We start from the raw sequence: 10950 nt of genomic DNA, 5'->3' as shown, positions 1-10950 counted from the left end.
ACAATGTCTACACTGTATTTCTGATCAATTTGATGTTATTTTAATGGACAAAAATGTTTGCTTTTCTTTCAAAAACAAGGACATTTCTAAGTGACTCCAAACTTTTGAATGGTAGTGTATGCTGCTGCTACTCTTTATTACATGTCACTTCATTCCTTGTTATACAGTATTTACATATCTACCTCAATTACATAGTACCCCTGCACATCGACTCGGTACTGATACCTCGTTTATATAGCCAATTTATCGTTACTCATTGTGTATTTATTATTACTTTTATTATTACGTGTTTTACTTTTCTATTATTTCTCTATTTTCTTTCACTCTGCTTTGTTGGGAAGGGCCCGTAAGTAAGCATTTCACTGTTAAACTACACCTGTTGATAACAAAGCATGTGACAAATAAAATGTGATTTGATTTGGCATTACACACATATTTCAAAATACAAAATGTAATGGATGTCTCAGCAGATGTGGAAAGAATTTTAAACCGGGCTGAGGTAGAGCAGTGTTTATGAGACAAGGGTGGATCCCCAAGGGTTATCTACGAAAAGCTGACACAAACATGTAACATGTTTTGCTCTATGACGCTCATAAGTCGTTAGGTAAGGGGTCCTTCTACATAGATCATAGGAAATCCAAGGACATAGTGCCTATAATATTGTAATAAGCTCACATAGTTGCTGTCACAAACTCCAAACTCCACACATTTGTCACTAGCTAATTGTATATTAATTTCCCACTAAGAAAAAAATTCCTGTACTTTTTTATCAGGTTTCTGCTTTTTCAGACCGTATTTGGCCCAGTATAATTTCGAGGTCCACTGGTGCTACTGGGGTTGACTGTGTTTCCTGGCGAGTTCCCACGGTCGCCACCTACGCACGGAGGGCGCTATTAAATTATTAACAGCCTAGACTTTACGGTTGTGATGTAAAAGCGATTTTTTCACGTTCCGGCACTTTTTCGGATTACTGTATCTTGGTCTGACCTCGGTCTATCTTTTAATATTCTACATCCTTGATATATATTTCATAATATGGATTTCTCAATTCGTGCTTCTACACTGGAAGACTGCAAAGATATCGCGCGGATGATCTTGGTGAGCTGTCACAGATGCGCGTGTGCATGGCCGCCCCGCACGTGCTTGGAATTTGGAGACATGAATGATTCATTTGCATAGAAATATTACGTCAGTATCCACAATACATAGATCGCTGTTCCTCATCATGAGAAATAAAATAATTTGTTTGCAGCTACTGTTAGACTACATTGTATCCATTCTTTGTCTGGCAAAACAAAATAATGTTATTCGATATGCTACAGTAGCCATATTTGTTCAGTTATTTTTATACAAATGTTTTTTCAAAACTGGCCCGTTATGTTGCCAAACGTTGTCGAACGTTGGACCAAATGCCATAAATGGAGCCAACATGATTCCTTGGTCTATATATCGGGGAGAGGCATGTTTGTTCTATATTATGTATTTCTACCTGAACCTTCCAAAACGTGTGCTGGGGTCTATTCATTAGTCAGATTCTGTTGCAACACATTTGGTCTGTTGTAAAACTTTTTGCAACAGAAAACGTGTCCCTAGTGTCAGAGAGTCTTTTATAAACTGGGTGGTTCAAGTCCTGAATGCTGATTGGCTGACAGCTGTGGTATAACCCGTATACAACGGTTTACTGCTCTGGTGGTAACCAGTTTATAATAGCTAAGGCCTGTATCCAGGCACTCCCTCGTGCCTTATTAAGAATACAAGCCTTCTATGATAGTCTCAGTGCTAAATCAAAGTTATGTTTGGAATCAATAACACTAATGCTATTTTGTTAGGCCTAATTTGTATTTTATGTCCTCATGTGTCCTCAGGAACTGGCTGAATACGAGAAAGTATTGGACCAAGTGAAAGTTACACAGAAAGGTAGATTCATTCATTCCGGCTATTTAAAAAAAATCCCTATTTAATTTTTAGTAATTTAAATGCCATATTTTAATGTACTTTTTCTTTCACTCAATAATGAGTTTACACTCTTTGAAAAAAGGTGCTATCTACAACCAAAAATGGTTCTTTGGCTGCCCCCATAGGAGAACCCTTTAAAGAACCCCTTTTGGTTCCTTTTGGGTTCTATTTAGAACCCTTTCAGCAGAAGGTTCTACATGGAACCCAAAAAAGTTCTACCTGGAACCAAAAGGGGTTCTATCTAGAACCAAAAAGGGTTCTCCTATGGGTTCAGCCGCAGAATCCTTTTGGAATCCTTTTATTCTAAGAGTGTAGATCACTTTAACCCTTTTTGTTCTGTATCTTTGTCATCTCTCCCCTCCAGATTTGGAGCAGGATGGGTTCATTAAAAACCCATTCTTTCATGGTATCGTCGCAGAAGTACCCGAACAACACAGGACCAAAGAGGGTGAGAGAAGAACTTACCATAGACACAGTTTCTATGTGCTGACATGACCAGGGTTGGGGTCAATTCCCTTTGAACTCCATCAATTCAGAAAGTGACTAGTAATTCAATTAATGTCTTCAAAAAGAGATTGGAGATAAATTATACTTTAAATTCATGAATTGAATTTCAAATGATTTACGAAAGCGAAATGGAATGGGCCTCCACAATGCTGGTTTTGATTTTCCCAATTCGGAAACCATGTTTCATGAACTTCCAGGATTTCAGATATATTATAACTTCTTCTCCATCTACCCTCCCCATCATAGTAACCAGGCTGGCTCCATATGTTAATTAGCTCTCTTTTTGTTACCTAACCATCCTCTGTCAGGGCTGACTATGCTGCTCTCTGTCTGCCCACTCATTATCTAAGGGGCTTGACATATTTTTTTATGAAGCCAGAAGAACAAGAACATTATGCATTCCAACAGCTGCCAGACTCTTTCCCTTCCATAACACGCCTCTTTTTACACATTCAGAACAGAAGCTGCCTGCCTGGCCAACTGGTTCATTTCATTAACAGACACCGCTTCACATCTATTGCTCTGTCTTTATGGTTTCTCTCTATCTCTGTGTGTGTGTGTGTGTGTGTGTGTGTGTGTGTGTGTGTGTGTGTGTGTGTGTGTGTGTGTGTGTGTGTGTGTGTGTGTGTGTGTGTGTGTGTGTGTGTGTGTGTGTGTGTGTGTGTGTGTGTGTGTGTGTGTGGCCTGCTCACGTACCTACGCCTGAGGATAGGTTTTAGTTCATCTGTGAGTGTGTGTCTGTTTGTTTGCGGACATACACACATGTATATGTGAGTGAGTTTTAAGCGTGTGTGGACATGTTTTTCTGTGTTCAGTATTACAGTATGTCCTGAGGCATAGACTTGACCTTAGTGTCTGTCTGCTTGCTTGCCAGCAAATGGGCCGTATGTTTGTGTTTATGTGTCTGCCTGTCTGTCTGCAAGCGTGAGCAGCATGTGTAAATGTATGTGTGTTTTAAGGGTGTGTGCAGTCAATATTATTGATATTATTATTAGAATTATTGACCTTGACTTTGATACCTGTGTGTTTGTTTGCAGGCCATGCCAAGGTGGGCTACGCACTTTACTTCTATACCTACAGCTCGTGGAAAGGACGGGCCCTCTACATGGAGGACCTGTATGTGATGCCTGAGTTCAGAGGTTAGACAGCTACATCTGCTGGCAAGCAGACTGAGGCCCGTCTTCACAAAGCATCTCAGAGTAGGAGTGCTGATCTAGGATCAGCCCTCCCCCACCAACCTCTTTATTCATCATGATTTAAAAACTGATTCTAGATCAGCACTCCTACTCTGAGATGCTTTGTGAATATGGGCCTTGGTCTTGACCAGTTTTGTTTTAATCAAACTAGAGAGCAGGATTCAGAATATACAGTGCCTTTGGAAAGTAATCAGACCCCTTGACCTTTCCCACATTTTGTTATGTTACAGCCTTATTCCTCATCAATCTACACACAATACCCCATAATGACAAAGTGAAAACAGGTTTGTTAGGGAGGTGATCAAGAACCCAATGGTCACTCTGACAAAACTCAAGAGTTCCTCTGTGGAGATGAGAAAACCTTCCGAAAGGACAACCATCTCCGCAGTACTACTCAGGAAAAGGCCCCCATTCCAGACTGAAGCCACTCCTCATTAAAAGGCACATGACAGCCCACTTGGAGTTTGCCAAAAGGCACCTAAAGGACTCTCAGTCCATGAGAAACGAGATTCTCTGGTCTGAATGCCAAGCGTCATGTCTGGAGGAAACCTGGCACCATTCCTACAGTGAAGCATGGTGGTGGCAGCAGCATGCTGTGGGGATGTTTTTCAGCGACAGGGACTGGGAGACTAGTCAGGATCGAAGGAAAGATGAACGGATCAAAGTACAGAGAGATCCTTGATGAAAACTTACTCGAGAGCCCTCAGGACCTCAGACTGGGACGAAGGTTCACCTCCCAACAGGACAACGACTCTAAACACACAGCCAAGACAACGCAGGAGTGGCTTCGGGAGAAGTCTCTGAATGTCCTTGAGAGGTCCAGACAGAGCCCGGACTTGAACCCAATCGAACATCTCTGGAGAGACCTGAAAATAGCTATGCAGCAACGCTTCCCATCCAACCTGACAAAGCTTGAGAGGATCTGCAGAGAAGAATGGGAGAAACTCCCCAAATACAGGTGTGTCAAGCTTGTAGTGTCATACCCAAGAAGACTCAAGGCTGTAATCGCTGCCAAAGGTGCTTCAACAAAGTACAGAGTAAAGGGTCTGAATACTTATGTAAATGTGATATTTTTTTTTTTTTATGGATTATTATAAATGTGCAAACATTTCTAAAACATGTTTTTGCTTTGTCATTAAGGGGTATAGTGTGTAGATTGATGAGTGGGAAAAAAACAAATTAATCAATTTTATAAAAAGGCTGTAACAACAAAATGTGGAAAAAGTCAAAGACTCTGAAACCTTTCCGAGTGCACTGTACGTGGAGGTCTTGCAGTTCACCTATCCTGCTGTCAATTTCCTGCACATCTGTTAAACTAGTGTGATGCAACATGTGCCTGATCCACAGTTTGCACCTGTTTCTCTCTCATTTCCACCAGTGTACAACAAAACAAATTCTAAAAGTAGAACTCGCATCGCACCCAAATAAATGAGTCTAGATGGTCTCCAGGAACAATATTTGTCAAACAAAAAAACGTGGAACGCACATTGATTTGCATTTTGCTTAATCAGTTTATTTATACCAACAGCATTAAGCCGATAAATAACCCTACGTTTCGTATCTCATGTATATCTCTCTTTTGGCATCACAGGTAAAGGTATCGGGAAGGCACTGATGAGCAAAGTAGCTCAGGTGAGTGATGCTGCCCTGTTACTCAAGTTTGCCATATAATTAAACCCTCTGGCTGTGGTGTAATTGTATTGACAAAGCTTCCCCTTGAGTGCAATTGATATGTGGACCTTTGCATGTGGACCTTTGCACACCTGTGTGTTTGTGCATATGTGAATATGTACAGTTGAAGTCGGAAGTTGACATACACTTTAGCCAACTAGATTTGAACTTAGTTTTTCACTATTCCTGACATTTAATCCTAGTAAAAATTATCTTTCATAGGTCAGTTAGAATCACCACTTGATTGTAAGAATGTGAAATGTCAGAATAATAGTAGAGAGAATAATTTATTTCAGCTTTTATTTCTTTCATCACATTCCCAGTAAGTCAGAAGTTTACATACACTCAATTAGTATTTGGTAGCATTGCCTTTAAATTGTTTAACTTGGGTCAAACGTTTCGGGTAGCCTTCCACAATCTTCCCACAATAAGTTGGGTGAATTTTGGCCCATTCCTCCTGAGAGAGCTGGTGTAACTAAGTCAGGTTTGTAGGCCTCCTTGCTCGCCTACGCTTTTTCAGTTCTGCCTACAAATGTTCTATAAGCTGAGGTCAGAGCTTTGTGATTGCCACTCCAATACCTTGACTTTGTTGTCCTTAAGCCATTTTGCCACAACTTTGGAAGTATGCTTGGGGTCTTTGTCCATTTGGAAGACCCATTTGCGACCAAGCTATAACTTCCTGACTGATGCCTTGAGATGTTGCTTCAATATATCCACATAATTTCCCCACCTCATGATGCCATCTATTTTGTGAAGTGCACCAGTCCCTCCTGCAGCAAAGCACCCCCACAACATGATGCTGTCAGCCCTGTGCTTCACGGTTGGGAGGGTGTTCTTTGGCTTGCAAGCCTCCCCCTTTTCCTCCAAACATAACGATGGTCATTATGGCCAAACAGTTCTATTTTTGTTTCATCAGACCAGAGGACATTTCTCCAAAAAGTACGATCTTTGTCTCCATGTGCAGTTGCAAACCGTTGTCTGGCTTTTTTATGGCGGTTTTGGAGCAGTGGCTTCTTCCTTGCTGAGCGGCCTTTCAAGTTATGTCGATATAGGACTTGTTTTACTGTGGATATAGATACTTTTGTACCTGTTTCCTTCAGCATCTTCACAAGGTCCTTTGCTGTTGTTCTGGGATTGATTTGCACTTTTCGCACCAAAGTATGTTCATCTCTATTAGACAGAATGTGTCTTCTTCCTGAGCGGTATGATGGCTGCGTGGTCCCATGGTGTTCATACTTGCGTACTATTGTTTGTACAGATGAATGTGGTACCTTCAGGCATTTCGAAATTGCTCCCAAGGATGAACCAGACTTGTGGAGGTCTACAATAATTTTTCTGATGCCTTGGCTGATTTCTTTTGATTTTCCCATGATGTGAAGCAAAGAGGCACTGAGTTTGAAGGTAGGCCTTGAAATACATCCACAGGTACACCTCCAATTGACTCAAATGATGTCAATTAGCATATCAGAAGCTTCTAAAGCAATGACATCATTTTCTGGATTTTTCAAAGCTGTTTAAAGGCACAGTCAACTTAGTGTATGTAAACTTCTGACCCACTGGAATTGTGATACAGTGAATTCTAAGTGAAATAATCTGTCCATAAACAATTGTTGGAAAAATGACTTGTGTCATGCACAAAGTAGATGTCCTAACCAACTTGCCAAAACTATAGTTTGTTAACAATACATTTATGGAGAGGTTGAAAAATGAGTTTTAATGACTCCAACCTAAGTGTATGTAAACTTCCGACTTCAACTGTATATACATCTGTAGTTTATTGTAGTTTATCCTGAAGCCTTAGCTTTTCTCGTGAGGCCAAGTGCAAAATACACAATCATGCATGTTTCCTTCCGTGTGTGCGCCGCTGTGTATTGCTTTTTGTTTGTATGTTTGTTATTATTTATGTTTGTGACAATATGTCACTTTATTTTATCCTCAAGCATTTTTTTCCCTCATTTGACTTTATTTGACATTTTCCTCTCTCTCTCTCCCTCTCACACACACACACACACACCCCTGTACTGTAGTTGGGCCTGGCCGCCGGCTGCACCCAGCTCAACTTCGCCGTGCTGGACTGGAACAAACCATCTCTGGATTTCTACCTCAGCCAGGGATGTTTTGATGTGACGGCAGACATGGGGTACCACTGCATGCGCTGTGAGGGGGCAGCGCTGGAACAACTGGCCCAGGGGGACACCTAAACACCCCCCTCCCCCCACTGGGTTGACGTCTGACCATTGCAATACTGAGGTCAACCTAGAACATATGCAGGGATAAAGAACCAACTCAAAGCCCCTGTTACAATACTTAAAAATTGCACCTTTCCTTTCCTTCTTCTTTTCCTTTCCTGAAGTAAAGTAGTCACTGATTTAATATGATTGAATAGGTGAACATTAGGGAATTCTTTGCATAGTTCTCATTCATTTACTAATATCAGATCAGTGATTACCTTTAACGAAACGAGGAAGACAGGATGTATTTTCAAAGTGTTGGAACGATGCCAATGCAATGCAAAAAGGTTGTAGCTGAACTGACAGTTCACCAACTATCTTATAGTTGTTGACATTAGTTGTGTGAACAGTAATGTGTTGTTTACCTGTGACCCCATAGCACCTTTCCCTGCTTTCTAAGCTACGGTAAGAGACACCCATTGATAATATGTGAGAAATCTGGTGAAACGGGAACCTATACAATACTATAAAATCACATGTCTTATACACATCGAGAGCTTGGGACTATAAGGTTCTACAGTATGTGCATTTTTGTCAACATTTTGTTATTGACATAACCATGTTCTTTCTGTTCAAAGTACTCTTAATTCCCCAATTCCTGTTGTTAAGTTCAAAAGAATACAAGATCAAAATGTCTGACACCATTCAAACTAATGGGTTTTGAAATTTAAAGCCAATTATCTCAGAATCAGCTTTTTGCAGATATAACCTTATATAACCAAGCTCTCCACATGTCAATTGATGATTATAACTACTGTGTAATTGTTGTTGTGATGAAGCACAATGTGATTTTTTTCAACTGATTCCTGTTTCACCTTCAACAGGATTGAATGCCTGTTTAAGTTACTTGATTAGCTTCTCCAAGCTCAGACTGTTGCTTTAAGCAAATACGACAAACCAAGGCTTGTAATTTGCAATAGCGATTCATCAATTAAAAAAAAAAATAGATCTCTTTAATGAAAATATGTTTCATCTGAATTTTTTTATCTCGAGATTATCAGATGGTGGCCAATAACACTAAGAAAAAGGCAATTAAATGTGGCATTAGCTTATAGTTCTATTCGTGGCATTTTCCATCAACAATACATTACAATATGTTATTCACCATCAACCTTTAAACTAAGCAAAAACAATCAAGCAAAGCAATTACATGAAATACGGTGATAAAGCCACAGTAGATCAAAGACCAATCTTACCAGCTATTATATTAACGTCCCATATAAGATAATACTCTGGATATGTATTGCAAACAATCTTTTTATGTCTATTGTAAATCACAACTTAGAGAGCTGTTTAGTGTAGAGCGATGATGATGATGATGATGATGATGATGATGATGATGATGATGATGATGATGATGATGTGGACTGGGCAGATACAGTGAGATATATGTCAAGTCTGTCTGTAAAGCTGACATTAGTGTGTGCTCTTTTTCTACGATGGCTTGTCCACTTTCTCTCACGTCCACTTTATAGAGCGCCGTTAGATTCATTGGTAGGTGTATAACTCCTCGATAAAGGTATCACTTTGTGGTATTTGTTGTCCAGCAGCCAAATAGTTTGTCAGAAGCAAAAACGTCAGTGTTGGTATATAGGCTACAAAGAGTTACATGAGTTGAAGTCCATAGTTTACAGTGTTGCTATTAGATTTAAAAAAAAAAATGTTTACCTCCCTTGAGTTGGTGTTTTAAACAAAAGCCACTTAATCCCACTTCTGTTGTCACTAAGTAAAACACTTCGAAATCACTGTAAGAACCTTGTTTTTTGTGTAATCACACTTCTTGTTGCATTGAAGATGACATTATAGGCTACTTGTTGTGTATGTTACACACTGTGGAATAAAGTGATGTGCCAATACAGTTGTGTGCTCATAATATTTTATCATTCAATATATTCCCTTGAACCAACCAGCTATTGATAAATATAAATCTGACATAAAATGTTGTCATCATGGAAATAATGACATTTGGCTACTCTGTACAATAGGCTATTTTGCTAGAATAGCCACAATTTGGCTATATCTTCTAGTAGAATGGGCTGCTTACATTAGATCCTGTGGTAGGTAGGGTACTTGTACTCTCCATCTCTGTAGTTCTATTGATAGACGGGTCATTCCTAGAATCTTCAGGACTTGGACTGAAATAGGTTCAGGTACTAATTTTGGCGGCCGGTACTGTTTATATTTAGGTACAGGAGCTCCACAATACTTTTGAGCTAATATTTTAAAAGAGGAACATGAGTTTCTCTATACTTTTGCCAAAGAGGGTGGAGACAAAGAGACTAACATCATGGCACATTGGGTTGACACTAGCTTCCACAACAGCAAAGTCATAATTAATGGCGAAACCCTGCCTACTTCTACAATTTATCTTCTTAAAATTTGGTTTTAATCCTAACCTTAATTACACTGCTAATCACATCTGGAGGAAACCTGGCACCATCCCTACGGTGAAGCATGGTGGTGGCAACATCATGCTGTGGGGATGTTTTTCAGCGGCAGGGACTGGGAGACTAGTCAGGATCGAGGCAAAGATGAACAGAGCCAAGTACAGAGAGATCCTTGATGAAAACCTGCTCCAGAGCCCTCAGGACCTCAGACTGGGGGGATGGTTCGCCTTCCAAAAGGACAACAACCCTAAACACACAACCAAAACAACACAGGAGTGACTTTGGGACAAGTCTCTGAATGTCCTTGAGTAGCACAGCCAGAGCCTGGAATTGAACCCAATCAAACATCTCTGGAGAGACCTGAAAATAGCTGTGCAGCGACGCTCCACATCCAACCTTACAGAGCTTGAGAGGATCTTCAGAGAAGAATAGGAGAAACTCCACAAATACAGGTATGTCAAGCTTGTAGCGTCATACCCAAGAAGACTCGAGGCTGTAATGTATGTGATATTTCAGATTTGTATTTTTTATAAATTAGAAACATTTTGAAAAATATTGTTTTTGCTTTGTCATTATTGGGTATTGTGTGTAGATTGATGAGACAAAAAATGTGACCCATTTTAGAATAAGGCTGTAACGTAACAAATGTGGAAAAAGTCAAGGGGTCTAAATACTTTCCGAATGCATTATATCCGATTTTGACTTTCTGTGTGGAAACCATGTCATTGTGGAAAGGGGTTGTTTTCTTAAAGGATCATTACTATAAACTAACATGGTGGAAAGAGATACCAGGGACACACAGAAATACAGTAATAATAAATAATAATAAAAATACAATACTCATAAATTTTTTTATTGTTGAGAAAGATTTTAACTAAGACAATAAAATAATTAAGAAAGATTTGCTTTATTTTATTTTATTGGTTATATTTCTTGTATAAGTTGAGGAATAACACCAGGGGACCAGGGGCGGAAATCCCGGGGGGGGGGGGACGGGGGGGA

At 39.9% G+C, this 10950-nt stretch overlaps 1 protein-coding gene across 1 annotated transcript; it reads left to right on the top strand.

Annotated features, from left to right (window-relative positions):
• Nucleotides 1-885: 885 nt before the first annotated feature.
• sat2a.1 (spermidine/spermine N1-acetyltransferase family member 2a, tandem duplicate 1) lies at nt 886-9417 on the top strand. Its single transcript, XM_014206882.3, has 6 exons — nt 886-1098; nt 1866-1917; nt 2321-2404; nt 3501-3602; nt 5251-5291; nt 7358-9417. The coding sequence occupies exons 1-6, from the start codon at nt 1036-1038 to the stop codon at nt 7529-7531; spliced, it is 516 nt and encodes a 171-aa protein (XP_014062357.1). The 5' UTR covers nt 886-1035; the 3' UTR covers nt 7532-9417.
• The last annotated feature ends 1533 nt before the right edge of the window (nt 9418-10950 follow it).

The sequence above is a fragment of the Salmo salar genome, chromosome 07 (assembly GCF_965601325.2).
Source record: "Salmo salar chromosome 07, fSalSal1, whole genome shotgun sequence".
NCBI lineage: Eukaryota > Metazoa > Chordata > Actinopteri > Salmoniformes > Salmonidae > Salmo > Salmo salar.
This window is presented reverse-complemented; position numbering and strand designations above follow the sequence as displayed.

Bases quoted from the DNA above. Each gene is read 5' to 3' on its own strand.
- sat2a.1 (XM_014206882.3), top strand. From the start codon at position 1,036: ATGGATTTCTCAATTCGTGCTTCTACACTGGAAGACTGCAAAGATATC. The intron at 1,918-2,320 runs GTAGATTCATTC...TCTCCCCTCCAG, and splicing joins AGTGAAAGTTACACAGAAAG to ATTTGGAGCAGGATGGGTTC. The intron at 5,292-7,357 runs GTGAGTGATGCT...CCTGTACTGTAG, and splicing joins TGATGAGCAAAGTAGCTCAG to TTGGGCCTGGCCGCCGGCTG.